The sequence below is a fragment of the Drosophila virilis genome, chromosome 3 (assembly GCF_030788295.1).
Source record: "Drosophila virilis strain 15010-1051.87 chromosome 3, Dvir_AGI_RSII-ME, whole genome shotgun sequence".
NCBI lineage: Eukaryota > Metazoa > Arthropoda > Insecta > Diptera > Drosophilidae > Drosophila > Drosophila virilis.
The window spans coordinates 13,421,412-13,447,651 of NC_091545.1; the positions used below are offsets into that span (position 1 = coordinate 13,421,412).

The window sequence follows — 26,240 nt, forward strand, 5'->3', positions numbered from 1 at the left end:
TTTATGTTTATGCTCGCATTTTTTATTTGTGCAATTCAAGCGTCGAGTGGCTCTCATAAATTCTGAATGTTGAGAGGTCACGTTGTCTCATTAAAACAACAACAGCAATAAGTGTAATAACACCAGCAATAAGCAGCACACGCACACACACACGTGTCAACACACAGCACTTGGCATAAAATCGTTTACCTTTAAGAGGAACAATAACAAGTTGTGCATTTTTTAAAATCTTTAAGCAAACGAAGCCCTGCTTTCATTTGTAAAAAAAAAGATCTGCACGCTAATATGTAGATAATATTGTAATTTTAAGTTTTACCCCTTGCAAGTGAGAAACAAACATATTTATCAAGCTTATTTTGGACTGTGACTAAACAAAGGAAACACTCAATGGCTTTCTAAGATATGAGAACTATCAACACGTGTCAATATTATTTCCCTCTTATTATCTACCATTGACTAGAGAGTTCTGAGAACAGACTAAAATGCAGCAAATGCCTTTGCTTATGTATATGTTTCTATTGATAAGAAGTAAATCATCTCTCATTGATTTACTCGAGCCTCATTATCAATCAAAATAATAATTAAAATATACTTTTAAATAATATCTTATCAGTTCATGAACAACTTTATCTCCTAGGAAGTTTATATGGTAAATGGCTTTGCCCAAGTAGGTTTAGTCTCAAACTGATCGTTAAACAGTGAATATATAAGACAACAACTATAAGGAAAATAAAAAATAGTTTGCTAATAATTGGAGATCAAACCAAAACAAAAATAAAACATAATGAAAGGTAAACTTAATTTTGTCTATTGTGAATTTACTATGAAGATTTATATTATAGTGCTTATCACAATTCTTACTATACTTGTGTTTTTTTTTTTCCAGCCCATGCTTGGGACTGGCTGCCAGTGCTTTTCGTATTGGTAGCAGCTTGTTTGGCCCTGCGCGGCGAGCCAAGGCACGAAACTTGCAACAATGAGAAGAGATATGAGAACCAGGTCATGTGCGCGGGCGTACAGTTTGGCTATCGGGCGCCCTATCCCGATAATTGCAGCTTGTATTTAGTTTGCGATTGCGAATATCCCACCGTGCTGCCATGCCCCGGCCAACTGTGGTGGAACAATGACACGCAAAACTGTGACTGGCCACAAAACACGAAATGCATTTACTATAACATCGATACAACGCCCAAGACAACAAAAGCGACCACAGCTGCCACTCCGCCATCCACAACACCCATGACAAGCACAACAGATCAAAATTGGCCGACAAGCAGTTATGATCCGCCACCGCCACCACCGGGCATTCCTTTTACATTCTGTAGGAATTTACCCGACGGTTCGGTGCATCGTTATCCGTACGATTGCAATGCCTATATTAACTGTACCCACGGCTATCCAGTCTTAAACTATTGTGAGCCCGATAAGGTCTTCAATCAGGTGCTGCTCATTTGCGATACGCCCGAAACTGCCGACTGTGAGCCACTGCCATTGCCGCCAATAACAACCGAGCACCCAACAGAAACAACAACCGCAGAGCCAACAACAGCCACTGAAGATGTGGAGTGTGGTGCTCCGCCGTTTGGCATTGAAGAGGATTACTGTGTACCATTGGGCAATGGCTTCTACGAATACCCCTACGATTGCAGCGCCTACATCAGCTGTCGCCAGGGCTGCACGTACAAGGACTTCTGCATACCTGATAAACTCTTTAATCCAATTTTGCATATATGCGACACGCCCAATTCGGTGCACTGCAATCCTAAGCCGTATCCAACAACAACTATAGCCACAACGCCTGGATCCACAGAAGACCCGAGCACTTCGACCAATGGAGGAGAAAGCGTAACGCCTGACAGCAGCACCACAACCACCACAGTAGCAACGACAACAACACCAGCCTTGCCAGCCGATGTGGATCCCGATCTCTGTGTGGGATTGCCCGATTACACACGCTTCCCCTATGCAGCCGATTGCTCTCAGTTCCTGCAGTGCAGCAATAATCAAGTGATAGTGGGTCAGTGTGCCGAGCCGCTGCTCTTCAATCCCGATTTTCTCATTTGCGATAGCGCGGATGACGTTATCTGCTATGGTGATCGCACGACAACCACAAGCACAACAAGCACCACGGAAGCGCCCACAACGACAACTAGCAGTACAACGGTAACGACCACGCCCACCACAACACCCGGACCAGACAAGCTATGTGCAAATGAACCATTTTACACTACATTCCCGTATGTGCAGGATTGCACATCGTACATCCTATGCCTGGGCGATGGCGAATACTATATTGCAAAATGCATTAGTAATACGTACTATGATCCTAAAACTGGCGATTGTGGAGCAAATGTGTTACCGACAGCTTGCAGGGAGCAGGACACAACTACAACAAGAACAACCGAGGCCACGACGGAAAAAACAACAACGGAAGTTGTCACCAGCATTTCGACACCCACCACAAGCGTGGCAACAACAACAAGCCCAACTCCTGGGCAACCCGGCGGCATATGCGGCAGCAGGGATGAGGGCGAGCTGATTGCCTATCCAAATGACTGCAGCAAGTACATTGTCTGTGTGACGCCAATTCCGGTTGCCTTCTACTGCAGGCCCGGTTCCTACTTTAGCGCCAAGCAGCAACAGTGTGTGAGCTGGGAGGACAGCGATTGCGACAAGGACACGGCTACGACACCTGGTTACACAGGGCCGCCATTGGAGCCGACAATGTGCACGAACAGCAGTCGGGATACGTTCCCCTATCCCGAGAACTGTCAGTGGTTCATACGCTGTGTGAACGATTACATCTACATGATGGATGTGTGTAACTGTGGCGAATACTACGATCCGATAAACGGCAAATGCGGTGCGGACGTGCCATCCGATGCCTGTCGCTGGGACTATACTTCAACAACAACTGAGGCAACGCCAACACCTACAACGACAGAGCCAACACCTGTGACGCGGCCACCGCCGCAAGAGGGTCCCTGCGATGATGCAGCTGATGGCGAACTGGTGCCCTATCCCGACGACTGCTCCAAGTACATCAAATGCGATCGCCCAATAGCCGCGGCATATGATTGCGCTGATGGCGATGAGTTTAGCCCCGTGTTGCGCGAATGTATGGAGGCTTCGCTCGCCAATTGCACAGTTGGCACAACGCCAGGTCATACGGAATCAACAACGGGCCCAACTACACCCAGCTGGCCAGGTTCAACCACGGGCAGTGACACGACAACCGACTCAACTAGCAATCCAGCCTCAACAACAACTCCCGAAATTTCCACAACTTCTGAGACTTCCACAACACCTGAGACAAGTGAGCCCAGCAGCAGCACAACCCCTGAAACAACAACAACCCAAAGGACTACAACGCCAGCACCCTCTGGTGGTATTTGCAGCGGAAAGCCCAATGGAACTCTAGTGCCTTATCCAAACAATTGCGGCAAGTATATTGTTTGCCAAGAGCCTATACCCATTGGCTATGACTGCCCCGAGAATTTGGAGTTTAGTCCCACAGAATTGGAGTGTATGGATCCGGAATTGGCCAATTGTGAACCCAGACCAACAACGGCGACAACAACAGCGCCCACAACAACAGAATGGACAACGACCCCTTCATGCGACACATCACCCAACACGACTCCAACAACTCCTACGACCACAACTACGCCAGATACCACAGCCTCGACAACACCCGAGACTAGCGAAACGGATTCTACGAGTACAACTCCTGCAACCACAACGATTCATCCAGATACACCCAACATATGCTGTGGTCATCCTCTAGGTACAATTTTGCCCTATCCTAACGATTGTAATCGTTATGTTGTCTGTGACTATCCGATTCCCTACGCTGTCGTGTGTGAAGAGGGAACAGTGTTCGATGTAGAGTATCTGCAGTGCACAACCAACGGCAAAGGATCTTGCATTTAAAAAATAAAGCATTAGAAACCACGAATTCAATGCTCAAATCAAAAAGTTCCTTTTTTTGAAAATTGTATTTATATTTGAAGTATCAATAAAAATAAAGAAAGCACATGAATATCTAACAAGGTGTGACTCTTTCCCACTTGCGAAATCAATTGCCTAAATGCACAAATGCAAATCCATTTCAGACGCTTTAACAGCAACTTTTAGGGCCTCTGAGAGCTACTCGAAGTGGTATCAATTACACGTAAACCCTTTTTAAAAGCATTGCCATTACAAATCCCACACAAGTAAAAAGATAATTTGCCACTTAATATCGAATCCCAACGGCAAGTCGCCAAGAAACGGGCGCGCGACAAACAGGAAGCCCCACAACACGAGCGAGCACAAGCCAGGACATTTTTAGCAACAGGCTAACAACAAAATTGTATTCGTATTGGATAATATCAGTTACAAGTTTCAGCAATTTATCGTTGCTTGATTTTGCCAGTCGTCCTCCCTCACTAAACCTTGTCGTTCCCCAGTCCACATCCTTACCTAATCAGATTTCAAGTTTGGTCACATGTAGCACAATTGGCTAAGGAATTATATTTGGGGTGGGCAAATACAGTGTACTTTGTTGCTATTCCGTCTGTGTGTGTGTGTGTGTCTAGAGAGAAAAAAAAATAGAAGCACGACTAGAAATGTTGTGTGACAACAACAGGGAGACAAATAAACACATTTGAAGCAAATTGTTTGGCAATAATGTTAACCTAATGCGTTCCATTTGTCGCAATTCAAACGATAGACACGCATTGCGATTCAAGTGATTTGTTAGTTCCCCAGGGAGTAGAGAAGGAATCGCAGCCCTATCAAAATGAGCTTGTACTATAAACCTGATATCATACATATATATTCGTAATCCACTGAAAATCATTTACCAATTTGGCAGTCAGAGAGCATCCTTCATAGTTCGCAGTAAAAAAACAATTTAGTCGAACATTTATTTTGCTTGATTTGAAACGAAGCCAAGTTTAAAGTGCTGCCAAAGCTGTTGCCCGAAATTGGGCGAAGAGCCAAACTCATAAAGCACGCCCATAAATGTCACACTTGGCGTATGCTTAATATGAACATAAACAAGATAAAAGAGTTTGCTATAAAAACATTAAATACCACTTCACTTAAATGAATCTCCTACAAATTTCGTGACAATTTCCAATACTCTCTAACAACACAAATTAATTATAAGCAACTATTTCATAACTTTGTACTAATCCTGATGAAATTCATATATATGGCATCAGAAATTCATTTAGTCAGTTTGACAGTCTTGCAAAACTCTAGCAAATTTCAGTTACTAAAAGTTTAGTCAGCGTACAATTAGCGAATTGGAATGATATGTTGGTATTTTATGACTACGACAGACTACCCCACAGCCAGTACGCAGAGCAGCATTACTATAAAACATTTGCTGTGCATATTAATGTGCAATTCCATTCATTTATGGAAAATATATTTTATGCTACCCGCGAGAATTCGCCGTGTTTCGCAACAGATAGACAGAATCAGAGCAACACACATACAACAATATAGGCACACGCAACACGCACACACATGAATAGTTAAGCTTTAAACCCTTTTGCACATAAAATATTGAATATATAAGTTGGTCTATAAAAATGCCTGACTAAAACTGGCAGTTTGCAATAATATTTGCATTTAAACAAATTCCGTACAAATATTTAGAAATAACTACAACAAAACTGTAAGCAAATCAAAAACAAGGGGCTTATGAATTTATAAAAATTGAATCATATGGACTGTTAGGAATTGCATATTCAAATTGTATATCGATCGATGGCATAGCAAAGCTCAAAGTTCCAATTGGATAGCTCGATGTGTTTGCTTTAGCTCGTATTCATTTGATTCTTAAACAAATTTTGTTGTGTGAGTGTGATTTGATTTTTCTTAGCTTGATAAATTTGATTTTATTTCATTTGAGAGTGCAAGTTAAATTGCGAAATATATTTTGCACATTTCCTTTACTCTTCTTCACCAATTGGCTCCTCCTCCTCGACAACACCCTCGTAATCTTCATCGCTACCTTCTAAATCAAATTCTTCAGGCAGATTATCATACTCGGGAACTCCGCGCCACACACCGTTCCAGCCAGGGTACCAGCCAGGATTCCAGCCAGGATTCCAGCCAGGATTTACACCCTGGTGCCTATGCGGATCAGCATTTGCATTCGCAATGGAGTTTGAAATGCCTGAAACGATCACCGAATTGTTGCCGAATCGAACCGTCGAATTTGTCTGCTGTGCCAGCTGATGGGCCAACTGGGACAGAGCAGTAGTCAGTGCCGCCATGTTAACAGGATAATAGTTGGGTACGAATTGTGGCGCCGCCAGGGTGTAGGCGAATATGCTGCCCAGAAGCAGGGTTACAACTGACACGATATGCATGGCTGGTCACTGGCGCTGCTTGAACAAGTCGTAAGTAACTGTGCTTGCCGTCAGCCCCAACTGAGTTTTTATACAAAAAGGCACACAAGATCTTACCACACTTTGATCTAGCAATTGTACAAATTGTAACTAGGTTAAAGAATCTTTCTAAATTAAAACAAAAAACGTTTCAACGTCGTCAAATATTTAACTATCGACTTGGGCTCAAGTCGAGTCGCATCAAGGTGACAGCTGCTCTTAAGCAAATACTGTCTTTTGGGCCTATCGAATGAGCCCCATTTTAGCATTCATTACATCACACCACCTCTTACAACATTTCTCAAGCTTAATTTAAATGTTTGCTTAGCAAACAAGTGTAAATGGTAGAGTCGGAATTGTGGCTGTTACTTGTCTACATCGATTTGCGGTGCAGCGCACAAGATATACAAAATTGAAAAGAACTTCATTAGTCTGAGGTAGAGAAACGGTAGAGTGTCTATTTTGTTTTACCCCCGCAAACTCACAAACTTGAAACTTGAAGTCCCTAGGCAACATCTTCTTTGATAGAACGAATTGTAAGCAAAAGGAGAATATGCAAGTATTTTAAGCGGGCATCATAATCCACATAAGATCAATATAATTAGCTACCTAAAAATGTAATATGGATCCATTGTTTGTTCTTCACACAGTAAGGTTACGCTAGACTCCAACTGTTAGGTACATAAATAGTTGGATATAGTTTGTGAGCTCCTACTCTGTAAAGAGTTTATGCTTGCAAGCAGGCCATTCATAATAAGTTAGTTTTCTTGATTATCAAATGAGCTGCGGAATTTGGCTTCAACATAACCCTTAATAAACAAAGTTTGAAGCATCCAAAACTTTGATTGTAAATTCAGTCACAAGCTATAGAAAAATGACATTTGCTCAGTTGAGCAAAAATCCATCCACTTATCATCAACAGCAAAGTGTATAAAACCGGAGCGATTACAAGCGGTAATAACACGATCCGGTCATATAAAAAAACGCTCACAAATTTAATGTCGCTAAGCGAAACGCTTAGGTTTTTATGTTGGGGATACACAGTCACATCACATATAACAAGTCGGGCAACAATATTCATAAAGGCGCGCATCAACATTATTTTGTCGGGGGCAGCGACAGGGGCGGCGGTAGGGGCTGGGGTTGATTGTGTGGGGTGTCATGTAAACAAGTCAACAACAAATTATGAGTCACGCAACAAAATTTGATGTACTGTGCACGTTGATTGAAGATTGTTGGGCCCGAGTTGAACGTTGCGTATACGCAACGTGTGCAACAGCAAACAAAAATAAAATAAAAGAAAAAGAAAAAAGTTGTATCTTAATTAAATAGCGAGTTGAATATAACGAAACGACATTTTTAATTAAATGAGAGATGCAAATGAAAATTTGCCACTGGTGTTTTTTTTTCTCCAGGTTTTTCCCGTTTTTCCTGTTTACCTGCGGCCGCAGACATTTTCGCATTTACAATTTCTTTGTAATTTGACTTTTTGCCCTGCTCAAGCGGCAGCCGAATGGAAGTGGCAAAAGTGAAAGTGGATATAAAATTAATTAACCGCTGCCAAATGTACTCGTGCATGTTGCATGTGATGAGATTTCTATTAATTTGGGAGCTCGTTTCAATTGGAGGCGAATCATTGAACAGAACTGTTTGCGCACGCTTTTCAGTTGATTTAATTAAACTTTTTGCGCCTTTCATTGATTTGTCGCCTAACCTGAGAAATCGACAATTCCTTTCATTTATTATGTGCGCCGAAAATTGCGATTTAAAACTGCAAGCGAGAGAAACTTTACGAATTGCAAATTTTGTTGTTTTGCAAACAGCCCGCAATTGCCTAGTCGCTGTTTTCATAACCCAAACTTCAACTTGCAACTTCTGGCTTGAGGGGAAAGTTTTTACCATGACATGTGCAAGACTTACACACACACACACACACTGACAGTCGCGACTCGTGTGACTCATGACTTGTGTGTTTATTTAATATCTATGCTCGTAAAATAAATTAAATATTCATATTCCGTTTATTTACTTAGGCAAATTGAGTTTCCACAGTTGACATGCTGAATACGCAAAAAACTCCACACTCTGAGGTTGCGGAGAGCGGAAAGAAGACAGCCCCAAACAGGCAGTCAAATGCGCGAGGACTTCAAGTTATCACAGAGTCATCTGATAGATGGCAACTAGAGGGGGGTTTGGCAGGCGTTGTAAACAGGAAACGAATGTCTGTTGCATGCACAAGTGACAAATGTCATGAAATATTCAATTGCCCAACATCAGCAGAGCCCGCTCTGGCAAAAGAAGCTACAGCTTTGAATATTTTTGGGCAACCACTTCAAAGCGTAAAAGTTTTACAAATTTGCAAAAATAAATATATATATGTGTGCATGTATGTACTAAAGTGAAATTACCATTAATCATTATCACCGACTTATACACTTCAATTAGCTGAATTGAGGTATTATGCAAGTAGGTAGTATGCAAGTTTTTGCATATAAAATGCGTATCTATTGAAAATTTGCTTGATAGAAACTCGCTTTTGAGATCTGTTTCCTGCAGAAAGAATTCGGAGATAGGAGTATGAACTGTTCTGGTATATATTAGAGAAAATTAACCGATGTCGCCCAGATCAAATAAATAAAGTTGAATCGAAAAGATTTCTTTCACAAGGACTATTACAGAAGCAAAGCGTTTGTTTTGATTTATTAAAAAATACAATTTCTAATTTAAATTATAGAAAAATGACTTGTCTTTGATTCCAAAACTTCTTGTTCAGCCCGAAGCATACAAATTGTGTGCAGTTTATGAATAAATATATCATTTCCAATTAATAACAATATGTACGCAAACATTTTGGTCATTGTTCAATTGATCGTCCCCTTAAGACAAACAATTACACACACACAGGCACACACAATTGGCCATAAGCCCTTAACAGGTCATAATTGGCAATCGAGTATAAAATATCGTGTCATATGTGTAACTGGGGGTCAGCAACAGCAGCAACAAAGGAACACAACAACGTTCATAAATCAAACACGCAAAGCCCCCAAAAACAATGTGTTTTGTGGGGCACACACTCATAAATACATGTGTCTAGTGTGTGTGTGTCTGCGCGTGTGTGTGTGTAAGGAAACGCTTCGTTTTCATTGTGTAAATATTTAAGCACACAATAAAATGGAAACAATGGGTGGTATGCCAACCACATACACACACCTAAACCTCGCTCTGCACTGGGCCGCAACCAAAAAAAAAAAAAAACCACACACACACGGGTACAACAAAAGCATAGCAGGTGTCAAATGTTGCGGCCAAAGAAAAGGCAAAGTCAGTGTCGGTTCAGTTTTGGTTCAGTTGCAACCCCTCTGCCCCTCGAGGCGCAACGTTCGAACTTATGACAGACTGAGACACACACGGACACTAAGACTCGTCTTCGATTTGCACATATGTTTAAACATTTTACGTTAGTAAAACTCAAAAATTGCGTTGCGGAACTTTTGGTACGTGCCGCTCTGGACAGGCACGAAACAAGATCTGTTCTGGCTGCCAGCTGCCTGCCTAACATTAGTTGCGAGCACATAAAAAACAAATAAATTGTATGCGCCTCATTGGATTTTATGACTGCAGCAGAAATGATTTAAGGTACACACGCACACGAACACACACACACACACACAAGGTCTGTGCTATTGGAAATTGTCATCTTGGGCAAGTTTACATTCAATCAGTTGGCGCAACTTTGCATGGCCAAAAAGTTCAAACTGATTTTAATTAGACGCCCAGGTAAGCTATTACCTATGTGCAACAGCGATAAAGTTTCTTATGGGGCGGAAGTGCAGGTGGGGGGATAGGGGTTGGCAAAACTTTATAATCGCATTGCACACGCAAGTTTTTCAACTCAGCTCTCACTTAGCGCCGCTCGTTGACTCAATCAGTTTGCTTGGCAGCGCTGGAAATATTTTTGGAAACGAATTATTGACAATTGCAATTCAATTTCACACACAATTTGGCCAAAAATGTCGTCGTGCTTGTTGTCCTGGCTGTCGTTGCCACCGGAAATAGCAAAAAACTTTCCACCGAGTGCAGCTGAAAACTTTTTGCACTTCGTGCCGTCAGCAGCGTTCCATGGAAATGTAATTCAATGCTCTATCGAATGTTGCGCACAGCCCCAAAGAAAGTAAATAAATATCAGCGACAACAAATGCACAATAAATATGTGCATTCGTATTCCTGTCTGTCTCTCTCTCTCTCACACACACTCTCCCTCTCTCTATCTGTGTGTGTGTGTTTACACTTTAAAATATTGTGCCAAAACATTTGATTGAATGTGCCTCTGATTGAGATACGAATTGTAAAAGCTTGAATCGAGTTTGCCATCGCCTTTGTGTCAGTTGCACGTTTCCAGATCCATCAATGATTCACATTTTTTTTAAATATAAAAAGATACGCACAAGGGCTATGAATACTCAATTATATTATTTGCACCCTTTTAGAGCTGTTTCTTATGAGCTCAGAGGTTCAGAGCCATTGAATTATTATCCTAACATTATCAACATATTTTAACCACCACAAAACTTAAATAATTAAACCCACATTATTTGTGCTTAAATCATAACTAAATGATGCTCGACTTTGAATTAAGTCTACATACAAATGCCCAAAAAATACCCTATAACAAGATCGGTTAAAGCCGAGTTAAATAGGTAAAATGTAACTTATACAAATTAATAAAATTTAGATGGGGGTTTTGGCAGCCTACAAACTAGATAGAATAAGAATAAGCTGTCTAAGCTTACTTGAAAAAGTTGAAAGCAGCAAAAAATGGACAAGGACTTATGATAGAGGTCTGCAATAAATCAAATACTTCGCTCGGACTACGCTCGTGTTTATACAAAACAAGTCCAATGTGCTTTCATTTGATATGCAAGCGCTTCGAACCCAAATCGAGAGCAGGATTATGCCACCTTAAAGCCAACACCGTGGCTATTTGAAAATGCAGGTATGCCATGAAATTTGCTACCCCAAACATCGTTCATTTGCTAGACATTTGAGCAATTTTCAACATGCATAGCAAAAGTCAAATATCAAAACTGTCAGCAGTGTTGCAAATTTATGACTTTGTTAACACACACCGCACTCACATGTACACATAGAAATGTATGTGTGTGTGTGTCTGGGTGTGTTCAAAGTATGCTACAAATTTCAAATTAATATGCAGGAAGCAAAAAATTGAAATGGGTAAGCGCTGCAAAAGTTCGGGGAGCATGTTTCATTTCGCGACGAATTATCGGAACCGGCAGCTTTTTCAAGTTTACGCCGAAAATTTACTACGTGATTTTCGCGGCGTTGAGCCGAGACGGGGCAAATTTTTTATACAACTCATATATCACCGTAAAATGACATTTTTATTGTTTGGCAAAAGTATAAAAAGTTGTTGTTGTGTTTTTTTTTTTTTTTAGAAAATTTAATGAATTTATTTCAACATTAAAATGGGCTGGGCGCAAACAAATGGATGAGAACCTTTATCAAGGGCAAAAGAGAAATGGAAAGCCCTAAGAAATTTATGAGCTGAACAGTTCTAAGATTGTTGTGGCACATGCATTTCTCTTTAAAATTGTTGTTGAAAATAATTTTGGTTTCTTTTGCATTTTTCACATCAGCTTTGCTACCGTTATTTGATGTACCGCAATCGCCTTTGGGGCGCTACAAGAATTATATGCACATGTGCGTGATTGATTAAAAAATGTTTTAGCCTAGGGACAAACAGGCTGCTGCTGCAGCAGCAAGTTGCAAGTTGCAAGTTGCATGTGGCAAGTGGCAAGTTGCTGTGCCACGTGCAGTTGCAACACCACTTGCAGTTAATTTAAGACTTTTCACACAATTTTCGTCGAGCAAACGCAGCGCGCGTTGCAATCGCCTTAAGAACTACTTTTAACAAATGTGCAAAACGTGACTTAAGCATGAATACAAAATCCTAAAGTTCATACGAGAACACACACACACACACATACAACTATCGAGGTGGATAAATGACGGGGGAAGCTGGCAGGGGGATTGGTGGCAATAGAACCGCACACTTGGGACAAGAACCAAACTAGCGATATGCAAACAAGCGGGCGGAATGCAGGCAGGGGGTGTGTAAGAGGGTTGGGGATAAATGTAATCCCTGCCTGCAAATATATTTGCAGCAATTTATAATTTATTAAAAAAGTGTAGCATAAGCCACGGGGCAGCAAAGGGATACGGCATAGACCAGAACAAAAGCAGCTCACGTCTCTGCCGAACACTCACACATGCACACGCACAGGCAAACACACATAGCACACACTTACCGCTCGCTCCGCACACAGCTATGCCTCGGGCACACATGAGTAATATGTGAGTAGCGCACAAACAGAGCATCCAATTGCGTCTCTCTCCACTCCTCCGCCCGCGCTCTCTTTCGTTCTCTCGTTCTTTGCCTGGCTGCATCTTCATTGCAACTGCTTTTGTTTTCTTTGTGCAAACGGAACGCAAAACCACAAAAAACGCATCGCCCGGCTACAGTTACTTTGTTTGCCATTCTCTTTGCGGGCGCTGTTCGCTCTAGCACTCTATCTCTGTTCATCTCTCGCGCCCGCTCTGACGATCCCTTTAGCCAGGTATTAGTAACGACTCGAGCTTAATAAGCTCCATTAAGATGCATTTGATACAATAACACATATTCAGCTCTTAAATTCTGAACATTTTCACTGATTCACAATTCGCGCTGTGATTTCAGAACAACTTTCAAGAAATTACTTGCAAGCGCAGTTGGTTTTGCGCTCTGGGCCAGACAGCTTCTCCATTGATGAAGCAAACGTTGCACAAGATGATGTTCTTCCTGCTGCTCCTGAAGCTGATGCCGCTGATGAGTGCTAGGCAGTGGGGACGGGGGGGGAGGCGGGATGCTGTTTGCCATGTTTTCTTTTTGCATTTTTCGTTTTTTGTTGTTGCCCGGCGGCGCATGGTTGCGAAAACTTCAAAGCAACTCATTTTTATCTGCCCGCGTGCGCTCCTTGGCATTTCTCCATTGCATAGCTGAGAATATTAATTTTGATGTTTTCTGTTGTCTGCACTGACTTGGCATAATCGATGCATTTGTGCTGCAGCTGTTGTTTAATTTCTTTGAAAATGCTGGCGAACGCCGCTGGCAAAGTTAATAAGTCAACGATACCGGCAACTTTACTTTGATCGTTCGTCTCTCGGCGCTTCATTGCTTATATACCGTGCACTTGATATTTAACGAGCTGGCGTTATTGTTTAGTTTGAGAGCACTTAACACTTACATACATAAACCTACACGATTTGGTAAAATTACTAGAAACAGCTTAACTTTACGCGTGAGAATTCCGAATAACTGTAATCTCATACTTCTTTGGTTCAATACGCATGGTCGCATTGCTTAACAGGCCGTTAACAGGCGAATTAACAGATAAGCGATACCATCGTTTAAGCTTTCGTATCGATAGATGTGTATCCACCGATATTTCATCGGCAGATCCGATAAAATATTCAATAATTATTGGGAAAAAAAACCGTTTTATCGTTTAAATATCCGCACTGTTGCTAGTTGGAAAACGCTTGCCGCTATTGCTTTGTATTTAGTTTTTGCAATGAAAATATGAGAAAAGCATAATTAAACATTGATAGAAAGAGTCGAATAATAACAATAATATACATAAGTATAAGCAGTAAACAATATTTACTGCTGTTTTCTTCAACAAGTGCATCGTTCTCTTATCACTGAGATGTGAAAATGTGGAAATTGCTTTCCAATGCTGGTAAATTGGCACAAAATTGCGCATGCAATAAACTTTGACTACAGCTGAAAACACTTGGACCCCGAAAAACACATTGTATGTATGCATGTACATCGATTTGGTCTGTATATTTATATTGGAGACTCAATCGGTGCAGTCCCGGGTCCATTATCGTGGCGATAACAAAATGTTTAGTTTTCGTTGAGTAAAAACTTTTTTTGGTGTAAACTTTTGCAAGTGCATATAAATTGAATGTAACTTTGCACTCATCTATGCAAACATGCAGCTACACACACACACACACACGCACACATACTGGGGTACCAGCTATTTTGGGAGCCAAATGCAATTTCGAGAATTTTTGGATGTCTCCCTGTGCCCAATAGGAAAACTTTGCATATATTTCACTTTAACATACACGAAAACTGCAATGTGAGCCTCCCCCCATGCTCATCCGCCACGCTGTCCTTGTCGCCGTCGCCGTCGTCGTCGTCTTCGATACTTTTGATATGCAAAAGATATGAAGGGACAGCTGTTTCCTGCTCCATTTGCTTGCCAGAAACTTTTACAAGAGCCCAAATGCATTTTGAAGTTGCCAAATCGTTGGGACACGGTCTGCAGCCGGCATCTTCCGTCGATAGTCACTTTAAATATCTGTACGAAAGCATTTAAAACTGCATAAAGTTTGTCCATTTTTATATGCCAGCAAAGTTTTCACGCTTTTGCGCCAACACCCCAAGCCCCCCGACCCCACTCAACGGCGGGTTTGCCAACACTCTTAATGCATTTGGCTTGGCATTTTATGATATTAGCATTTAGTCGCCTTAACTTTCACTATTTACGACCGTTAAAGGTGACCAGGTGCGCATTTTTAACCGTGCCTCCACCTAAGAAAATTGAAAACTTCATTGCGATTTTTATGCAGCAATTTAAACTTTGGATATTTAAACACGCCATTTTATTGGTCACCCACGTGGATGGCGCAAAACGAGGCGTAAATGGATTAATAAAATGGCATAGTTAAGTCGCGAGAAATTCATGGCAAAAATAATAGTTAAATCCTTTAGGGAATATAGCTCAAAGTGCAGTTCCAAAAGCTGGTGCTCTCTCCTAAAAACTTGACTCTAAACTTGTTAGTTGGATCGAAGAGCATTTAAATATGATTCACTAGCATGTTCAAAATCGAAACGAATACAACCAGGAATTCCAGGGAGTTCCTACTGGATTTATTAAACCATATTTGTTAGATGCCAAAGATCTAATCTAGCCCGTTTATTGCTTATGAAAATATGAAGGACTTTCCATATATTCGGCACAAATGGGCAATCGGTAAGACCAGAAGCAAAGTCTGAACTCAAGTCAGCTACACGAACCGAACCTTGATACTTTATATTTAATCAAATTAAAAACCAACAATATATTTCATCGTATGCCATCGAACAGAATGATATCAGGATTGCCGCTCTTCGTACTCTCAATTTGTTAATTAATGAGCAGCTGCTGCACTTTTAGCTTTGACATGGCGTAATTATGTTAAAAGTAACGGGCTAGTAATCAGCCACGCCCACCTCGTTTCCCATGGGACATGCAACGAATAACACCTTTGAGCTTAAATGTAATTTATTTAGTCTACTTCACGCTCATAATGCCACACATCCTGCAGCATAAAGCACAGCACTCACCCATACTCACGCGCACGCACACACACGCACACGCACACGCATACGGTGTGGCGTTCATGTAACGCGTTTCGTCGGCAAGTCGCTCGGAAAAATTATGTTGCACGTGAGATGCTTCAGCAAATTCGCTGCAGCAATGTGTGCGCCACGAAAGATGACTGAGTGGATGGATGGCTGGCTGGCTGGCTGGCTGAGCAGTCGCTGTGACGGGTCGTCCTACGTGTGCACAACTGGAAGATGAGTTCCACTTGGATATATAAATTGAAATCATCAACGGGCTTTGTGCGTTTTATCAACATTTTTACGTGTGCCGCCACCGCCTTCACCTTAACGTAACGTGAATGCAGCATGCGCGACGTTAACGTTAACGTTAAGCATACACACGTTACCATTCGCTTTGTCAGGCTCTGATTTCACACTCCCCGCCCCACCAGAAAGTCGCCTCTGGCCATGCCACCAACCCGGGCCCTGGCAGCTGCCTAGCAATGGCGAATTAAGCAATTTTCCAGAGGGTTTTTGGCTGCTCTTCGGCTTAATGTCGGACTGAGTGGCGCGGTTTATTAAGATAAACGATGATGTACGGCAGCTAAGCCGGGCTCCAAAACTCCCGTCTCCCGTCTCCCGACTGCCGACTGCCGACTTCCGACTCCATGCTCCATACTCCATGTCGACTGTTAATTGACTTCCTCAGGTCCTGGCCAGAGCAAGTTCGCATTCTATTAGCGCATTTGCATGCTTATCTCATTAACAGAAAACACAAAAGTTCAGACTAGACGACAGGTTCTCTTTTTTAAAAAATACCCTGTACAACGTGAATGTTGAGGGTATGCTTATGTTGTAATTGCACACAACATTCTTTCTACTTTAAATTATTTATTCCCCTAACATAAAGGGATCCTCTTTGCCCTATTTAGTTATGTTTTTTCTATTCATTCAAATTATTATCTCAAGATTCTATGAGCCATAAATAAACACAAAAGCTACTCAACATCTAGTTCTAGCTGTGAGGAGATACCTTGATAGCTCTCTGTTTGTACAGGGTATTGCTTAGTCCAGCAAGTAGCTTTGCTTGATGCATTTTAGCTTTTGTTTTTGTGCTCTCAACATAATTTCCATTTACATAAATGTCGCGCTCTCTGTGGCTAGAACATGTCCTGGCTGCTGTTGCTCCTGCATAACCCCACATTTTCCGCTTTTCCGTTGCGCTGTGTGTTGTGTGGAACTTTGGTGCTTTTGTTGTGGTTTTCATTATCCCTTTCGTTTGGCTTTTCGCTGCTCATAAGCCGCAGCTTCAGTAGACCGCTGCAGCTGACACATTTGCCAATATTGACTATGTACAGCAAAAGCAACGGCAATGGCAACGACAACGGCCACGCCCACGCCCACTGGACCTGCCTAGTTAAAGTTTCTTTATGGCATTTTCATGAGCTCATTGCCATATACCCTTTCAGCTCAGCACGTAAAGCCTGTGCCTATGCAAACAGCGTGGGTTAGTCGACTCGGCCTTTTTACCACTCATTAGTGACAATTTTCTTGTAGTTGACATTGCGGCCGCCCACATGCCACGCCCAGGCCAACGACAAACTGCGGCCAGCAGCCAGTGCTGGACAAAGTTTTTGCTGTTTATACCGTCATAATATACCCTGCTAGAATGTGTTCTCGCTTTGTTACGAAATCTGTAACACATGAAAGAAGCCGCAGCTGGGCGCATATATATTATATATTTGCCTGATCACTTTCTAAGGAAGAGTAAAACGTACTTTTTCTCCAAGATATTTAAACCAAACGAGGCATTTACAAGTTTCACTGTGCTGACTTCCATATCATATGGAAAGAGTTGTTCAAAAACTGAGTTTTTATATGGAAAACAATTCTATTTCTGAAGATATCTTAACCAAACTCTGTTATGGCAGGCAAGAAATAAGGGTGTTTAATATTCGGCCTACATATTCTTTTTAGCTTTTTTGTTATATTTTAGCAACATTTTAAATCTACAAAAATGTTGATGCCAACTCACATGCAAAAAAAAAACAACGGATGCCTGCAGGTGCAAGGGCGCGTTGTTAAATTTTGATGGAAAACCAATTAATTGGAAAAATTAAAATCAAATATTTGCCAAAGCGGTTGAACAACACTCAAACGAGCTAAAAGAAGAACACAAAAAAAAAATGAGAAAAAGCAGAAATGAAAATAAGAGCCAAACAACAACTCTGAAGCTTGCACCTGGTTGCTCTTTTTCCCGACATCATATCTAAGCGGCGTCCTTCATTTATCCTTTTGCCTGTGCATGAGTGGAGAGGAGAACTCAATCAGCGCACGTTGCCGCCAACAAACTCACGTGCAAACACTTTACAGCAGCGCACCCCAACTCAACCCAATCCCTCTCCCTCTCTCTCTCTCTCTCTCTCTCTCTTTCTAGCCCTCTCACCGCCCTCGTTTCGAGCTTTTGAAGTGCAATTTAGCGATGCCACAGATTTTTTGCTCAGCTGTTTTTCAAGTGTGTGTGCGAGTGTGTGTGTGTGTCTGTTTGTGTGGTAATTAATGCAACAAGAGATGAAAATTGCGTACAAAGGTGTGTAGTTGAATGGTCGGGCACTGTCTGTAGAATTGACCAGGTATCCTGCTGCAGGACGAGCTGCTGCTGTTGGCAACGTTCGCCTTAAATCCGAAGTAATGAAATACGTTTAAAAGTGCACAAAGAGGAATTCGTTAGCAAATTGAGGGTATTACAGAAGGCGAACAATTTGATTATCTGAAGGATAAGAAAATACGTATACGCCACGTTAATTGATGCTCACTTGGTTAACTCTTGCTGTAAATTATTTTAAATTAACCTGGACATCAAGATGACTGTTAGAGCTAGCATCAAATGCTGCACGAAGCGCAAAATAAGGTTTTATTATATCCTTTTTCCTCATATATCCTGATTTCCTCATTGATTGCTAAGCACTCTTCTTTGTGATTTTCAAAGGTTCAAGTAATGCGTCGACAGTTAGTGCATGAGTGAGCATTTTACAGATTTATGTAGACATATTAAGTTTGTTCTAAATATCTAGTCTTTTAACTTTTAATATTATTATTCTCTTTTTAAGAATTTTACTGCGAATCTACTTTCACATTGGAGCTCACGGTTAACTACTTTCATCCGCTTCTACCTCATAAGCCAGGACACACACACACCTTTTCATATCGGGCGATGAGATCAAGTGCCATTAACAACAGTTCGCGGTTCAACGCGCTCCATAAACTGCACACGCCTCAACGCACCACCCACCACCCGCGCCTCGGCTCGTCGCATTTCTGCACATTTCAACAGGCAGAGGCCACAAAACGTAAGCAACAGCATTTTTTTAAAGTTGAATTTCTGTACGTGCTTCAAGCTTTAAAACCGGAACCGAAAAATACTTAAAGACCGCTCGACCACAAAATGATATAAACAAACACACAATTTGCGCCACTTAGCAGCAAATGGAGGAGGCTATTAATATTTCTCATTTTTTTATTTTAGCTGCTGCTGTGTTTTTTTTTTTTTTTTTGGTATTTGTGGCCAGCCACAAAAAGCGCAGGCAAAAGTAGCCAAAGCAACCCTCCCGACCAGCCAGCTTCAACCAAAGATAATAAGAAAATATGACTTTGTGTAGGGCTTGAGGCGGCTGCGGCCAAGACGACCGACCACAAATGGCAAAAGCTGAGAGCCAGAAACATGAGTAAAACAAGCCGAGACGCGCTTGTAAAACAAGCCAGCCGACAACAACAACCGACAACACTCGACAGCAGCAACAGCAGCAACAACAACAACAGCAACAAACAATAAATTGAGCACGGCAGCAGCAGAACTCATAAACAATGTAATAATAAGGCCAACTGTGTGCGTACGACTTAAGACGCAGCGCCCCCTGGCGGCCCTTCAGACGCAACGCCCTCTGGCGGCGGCTGCGGCGGAAGTTGGGTTGTGCGTATGCTTCCGTTTAGCGCTTATAAATCTTACTTAAACCTGCTCTTTAATTGTGCTCTGTTAAAATAAAAAAAAACCGAATGTTAATTGTCATTAGCACGAGCCCATTATGCAGCACACTTTGGAGTTGAGAGCGTGCTAAGTGAAGAGTTCTCCAGTTCAACAAGATGATGAGTTATAAGATACAGCAGCTGTTAGCTAGCCAGCAGACAGGAAGTGGTATTTTATTGCATATTTTAAAATGACCGGAAATAGGCATTTAATTCATGTTTATTTGTAGAAATAATTGTTATTCTTTAAATATAATGTCAAAAAATGTTGTAAGAACGCAAATTGCATTCACCAATATTGTTCTATTACGAAAAGTATTACAAGATTGTAAAATTTGGCTGGAATAAATTCCTTCAAATGCATCAAAATGTATTTTTCCCAATATAAAATAATTTTATTCCATTAAAATATGAAAATTGAGCTCAAATTTAGTTCGTATGTCAACGGATTAAATCAATCCAATCACGGCAGGAAGTTGGCTTGAAATGTGAACCAAACTTTTATTGTTAGCATTTGCTGTATTTGAAAACATTCCTCGCATATAATATTTATTTTTGCATTTTGCTAAATTAAATTTAAATAACTATCATATATTTAAGTTGTACGCCCACGCTGTCAGCTCTAAGCGGCAATTTTATCTATTTGGCGAACAATTTCAATTCGATTTATGAAATGAATAAACTGGCAAATTTAATTGCATTTGCTTGACACGATAAGCGGATGCTGACGAAGGAGTGTAGGGTCGAGGAGATTGTGATTATGTCCTATTGGCAGAACGACACATTTTTAATTAAATTCAATCATCCTTTTTTTTCGCTTCCAGTATTTGTGCTCTGTGCGCAGTGGGCTAATTGGAAAACGCAAGGCAAATAATTGCCAGAGCGTTGTTGAAATATCTTTTCCCCAACTGCTCAACGGATAACAGTATTAATTAATTGAAAATGAGTGCAGCAGCAAAAATGTTGCATGAGGATAATGTAATAAGTATCTTGATAATTTCTATTAATATTCAACATCTTTGACAGTTGACCTAATATGGTGCAGCAGCTCTCTTTTAAAATGTTGCATGCATGCGGCGTTATGGCAATAAAAATTCCAATTGCCATAATTGCTAAGCGTCTATAAAGTTGAACGCGTAATATGTGTGCCACAACAAGTTACAGCACCCCAGTGGCAACAGCCCATAGTGGTAGACAAAGTGGGTATATCCAGCGAGAATATAAAAACAACAGCAATAACAAGGCGAGCAGCTGGGCAGAATTCAACTAAAATAGCTGCTGCAAAAATATTGCCAACGCTGCGCGCGAGTTCAAAAGCTAAAAGTTGGCCGCTGTCCATTTTAGCAGAGTCCACAGCAACACGCCTCCATTTCCCCAGCTGATCCACACAGGCTTTTTAAAGGCCACGCACGACTCCACAGGCGTTGCCTTGCCTCTGATCCTGCCCCACTGCCTGCTGGATGCTGTCTGCTCCTGCAGCTGCTGCTGCTGCTGCTGCTGCTTTTGCTGCAGATGAAGCGTGGCATTACATCAGTGACGTCGACCGGAAATTATGTAAATTTAAGTGTTTCGCCTTGTTGCTGCCCCATGTTGTTGTTGGAACGCCCACGCGATTTGTTTTGCTTTCTTTTTGTGTGCCACTCTTAACATGGCAATGAAAACATGAAAGCAAAAACGACGGCAATAACCAATAAAAAAAAAATAAAAAAAAAAAAAAAACAAGAAAAAGAAAAGCAGCAACAAGCAACAGCGGCCAGAAAGAAAGTTGCTCTCTAAATTTTCCACATTTGGTTTTTGTTCCTGCCGTTGTTTTTGTTGTTGTTTATACCGTGGGGTGGCGCGTTGCCAACAAAGTTTTCGTAATTGTTTTTGCATTTGTGGCACACACACACACATACACACATACGAACACATTGAAAACAGTTGGGTCTACAGCTGGGCGCCTGGGCGTTTTGGTGCGCCCCTCGACCGAGGCCCAAATGTGTCCTTTGGTGTATTAAAAAGTTTTTAGAGCGCTCTCCGCACGCCGCTTGCCCAAAACATTCGCCATTTCTATATATGCGCCTGCTGGTCCTCGTCCTGGCGCTGGTCCCGACGCTGGTCCCGGTCCATGGCCCATTAACATTTTATATGCAATTATGATTATTTTACCATTGTGCATTTGCGGTAATCTTTGGGGAGCAACCGTTCGGAAGTTGAGCCACCAAATTTAATGGGCATGTGGCCAGCCAACTGACTTGCCATTGAAAGCGTTGATGATATCGCTGAAGTGTAGCTGAATCGATTGAGGGGCAAGTGGACTTTCAGATGCCGACGGCTGATGCATTGTACACCCAAGGCTTACATGCCACACGTTGCAACATTTAGCTGAGTGGCTTGGAAATTAAACTTTAAGCTAATTCAAACGTAATCTCAATTAATTTTGAATATTGTTGGCATAAGCCGGTGAAAAGTTTATTAAAAGTTTATTAATATATACCCTTGAGCTCATGAAAGTTTAAAAATAAGGGTTTTTAATAAGCAGTTCGTCGTGTTCATATATAAATGCATATACATGCATGTATTCATGTATACTTTTGTTCCCCATAAATATAAAACACCTCTCAAATGAATTTTAAAAAAGATCTTCGAAAATGAGTTCATTACCAATCAGCAAGGCAGTCAGTCAGTCAGTGAGTCAGTCAGAACAAACATTTTTATATTACAAAATGTACTTACATGCTTTTCCTAAGTGATTGAAGGCGCTGATACCTATTTGCTTAATTCGCCGCCTCCTACTTGTAAAATTCAACAAATTCAGCTTGGCATTGATATCTACATACACACATACATACACACGTACAAGCATAGATACATACCTTCATACATAGATCCAAACATGCTTATACATATCCACATACTTTTATGCATAAGCACATATTCACAATGCATGCATGCACAAACATGCTCACACGAACACACATTATTACTCATATGCATACAAGCGTACATGCATACATATGGAAAACATTCACAAATTGACAAATAAACACTTATACATACATAAATTACACATGCATACATACATGAATACTCATTCATACATACATAAATTAATTAAAACATGTATACATACAGACATACACTCACACATACATGCATGCATTCATACAGACATATATTTATGCATGCATACATAAGTACACACATATAAATATATATGTGCATGCACAGAAACACACACATGCATACAAACATATACACCCAAATAGAGAACTCAATTTAAATCGCGAAATATTCTATATGGGAGCTGATAATGCCAAGGAGCTGTGTGTATTATAGACGACGAGAAATCAAGTGGAGCTTATCGAGATGCATCGCTTGACCTTAACCTTGAGACCTGCTGATTTAACAAAAGTCGTACAAAGCTCAAGTGAACTGCTTAGCTGACCCATAGCAGAACGACAAGCGCACTATCTGAGGATTTAATAATGTCTGATCAGCTGAAATCATTCTCGGAATGAAAAGCCTTTCGAGCGGTTCGAGCTATGCATCTTTCAGTGTCACTTCATTGTTTATTATGCGTTCAACGAACCAATCATTCATTTCATTTGGCAATCTGTCCGAAGAGCCTAGTCAGCACCTATATGACACTGTCATCGCTCATATGGCTCGACCCTGCCCATCTTAAATTTCCATGCTGTCTGCAGCAGCCTTCTTTTCTTTTTTTTGCAAAACATGTTCAAGTGAGTCCTTTTGCTTTACATATTGGGGCAGGGCAGACAATGAAAAGGACATTGAATTTGACCCCGCTGTGTGTGTGTGTGTGTGTGTGTGTGTGACTGCAGTAGCTTGTGGGTTAGCAGCAGCCATTCTGTGGTCATTAGCCTAAACCAAAGCTGATTCGACTCTCAGCGTCGCTTTGCTGGCTGAGATTTTCTGCAAAATTTGCAAAAAAAATAAAAAAAAAATGGAAAAAGTATTCACAAAATGCGACGGCAACACAAATCTTCTTTATTGCTGGTACGTTTTAGCATCCACAAGCAGGTGAGGTAGACGCACACACACACACATGGACACACACGGAGACACACACACTTGGACAGTTGCACATGTGTGGACTTTGACAAGAGCACATTAGGAGGCCCTAGACAAACAACTAATGGCCTTTTAAGGCATTTTGCTGTTGCCTCCCATCCAGCTATTATTATTGCTAACTCTGTCTTTCTCTTTACATTTGGCTCTTACCTGGCACAGGTGCTGGTCCTGGCTATGGGTTTTCGATACGTATGGCATGTTGTTTTAAATTAAAAATCCACACACACACACACACACACACTCAGACATACCACACACCGGTTCGGGCCATTGGAATATTTTCCATGTTTGCAGTTTTTGGTCACCAACAAATTTTGATTTATGCCTCTTGGGCCTTGGTTGTGCCTGGTGTTTTCTTATATATTTCTATTGGATTTACTCAGCTGCTTGCTGCTTTCTATGGCATACAGCATACCGATGTTAGCTGAAAATATTGCGCATACGCCGCATTGCACGTTCACAGCAAATCGAATTTTTCTCCCATTCTCTGAACTACTTCAAATATCTGTCCCGCCCACCCGCGCTCCAACAAAAATGCCAACTCCAGTTGGCATTGTGCGCGACCAGCTCGCTGCACATGAGCGGCCAATTACACGCACGTTCCACGCTGTGAATGCATTGCCTGAGGTCTTTGGGGCAGTGAGGCAGTGAGGCAGTCAGTTCATGACTTGATTATCATCGCCCGCTGCACTTGCACAGCTGATGGCGACTGCATTTGCATCTGGCATCTGATGAAGTTCCATGCCACGTCCTGACTACCCCGCTCTCCCCAGAATTCCTATTGGCTGCACTTTTTAGCGGGCGACGCGAGCAGCAGCAGCCATTGACTTTTGTGCTGGGTCAGGCGAGCAGTACTCAGCTGCATTTTGATGGAAGAGCGTATGTCAGCCGTCATGGCCAGCGCATTTATGTTGGTTAATAGAAACAGGCCAAGCTACACGAATTATGTTAATTTTGGAGAGCTAAGATATCACTGGAAGTGGCTATTTATATGAGATAATCTGAAGGTTTTACTTTATGTGTATAATAACAATTGGCCGAAGGTAGGTTATAGTATGGCAAAATATTTTCTTCATTTTACTCACGTGTCTGTAATATCGTAAGGCGAACGTCTGCAAGGGTATTAAATCTTCACCTTAATAATTCATTCTCAACTATTTATAATAAATAAATTATACAAAATAACAAACAGGTTATAGGTAAATTTAGTTCAGAGCCAGGAACTGCAATTTAACTTTAGCTTATCTTCTAAAATTTGGTTGGTTATATTTAAAAAATATTTGAAAGAGACTCTTTTAAGCTTTGGCAACTAGGTTTTGGATAAGGCCAAAATGTAGCCCACATCTTGTATATAAAAATATGCACGGCTTGCAATATTTTCAGTACAAGTGGGCAGTTCTAAATATCAAATTCAATTATAAACAAATATTTAAAGCATAAATTGTTACTATTTGTTGATGGGGACCATTCGGTATTTAACTGGTGAATTATATCAATGTGACTTAAATTAGGCTTGCGGTTATTTATATTACACTCAATTCTATATAAATGAACACCCATAAACCATTTCAATAGGCAGGAAAATAAGGTAAGCACAACTTCTGACTTGTCTTTGGGCGTTGCCTTGCACTTATGTTAAGTCTTATAAGTATTTTATGCCAACGTCAACGCAATTTTGGCCACTTTGCGTAACACACACTCTCTCTCTCTCTCTCGCATACATACACACACACACACAGCTACGCAAAGGCCCAAATAGAAGGGCAGCGGAAGTGTTGGGGCAGGGGGCGTGTCTCACTATCAGGTAAAGGGCCAACTGTGCAGCCAAGTGCAAAAAAGTATGCACATTAATTCAAGTAAAAATAAATTATAAAAGCAATAGGTCCTGCGCGCAGCCGACGGCGGCGTCGAAAAATTTCGCAGCTCGTGCATTTTATGACGTTTAATGTGTTTCTGCTGTCAGCGGCAGCAGTTGCAGCCAGCGCTGACGGCGGCGTCGACGTTGCTGCTGTTGCAACTTTTCAGCAGCGTTGAGAGTGCATTTTGTTGATTTATAATAAAATAATGTAAAAATATTACACAATAATGAATGCGCGCGGGGTGTGAGTGCGTGTGTGCGTGTGTGTGTGTGTGTGTGTGTGTCTGTCCATGCTGAACTCCCGCCCTTTATCTTTCGCATTTTATAGCTATCTCTTTTGCCAGCGTCTGTCTGCGCTGCCATGAAATATGAAACAAGCAAATGTTCAGCGCGAAACAAACAAAAAAGTTGCAGCAAGAAAAAAGAAAGAAACAAGCATATGAAATATGCGAAA

General features: G+C 41.3%; 2 protein-coding genes across 2 annotated transcripts; one reads left to right on the forward strand and one right to left on the reverse strand.

The window, feature by feature from the left end:
* The first annotated feature begins 689 nt into the window (after window positions 1-689).
* On the forward strand, window positions 690-4,055 carry LOC6623934 (mucin-2). Its single transcript, XM_002047341.4, has 2 exons — window positions 690-791; window positions 887-4,055. Exons 1-2 carry the CDS (start codon window positions 785-787, stop codon window positions 3,931-3,933), a joined length of 3,054 nt encoding a protein of 1,017 aa, XP_002047377.2. The 5' UTR covers window positions 690-784; the 3' UTR covers window positions 3,934-4,055.
* A 1,893-nt stretch (window positions 4,056-5,948) lies between these two features.
* On the reverse strand, window positions 5,949-6,371 carry EAChm (Enhancer of Acetyltransferase Chameau). The gene has a single exon (XM_002047342.3). The coding sequence runs from the start codon at window positions 6,369-6,371 to the stop codon at window positions 5,949-5,951; it is 423 nt and encodes a 140-aa protein (XP_002047378.1).
* Between the last annotated feature and the right edge of the window lie 19,869 nt (window positions 6,372-26,240).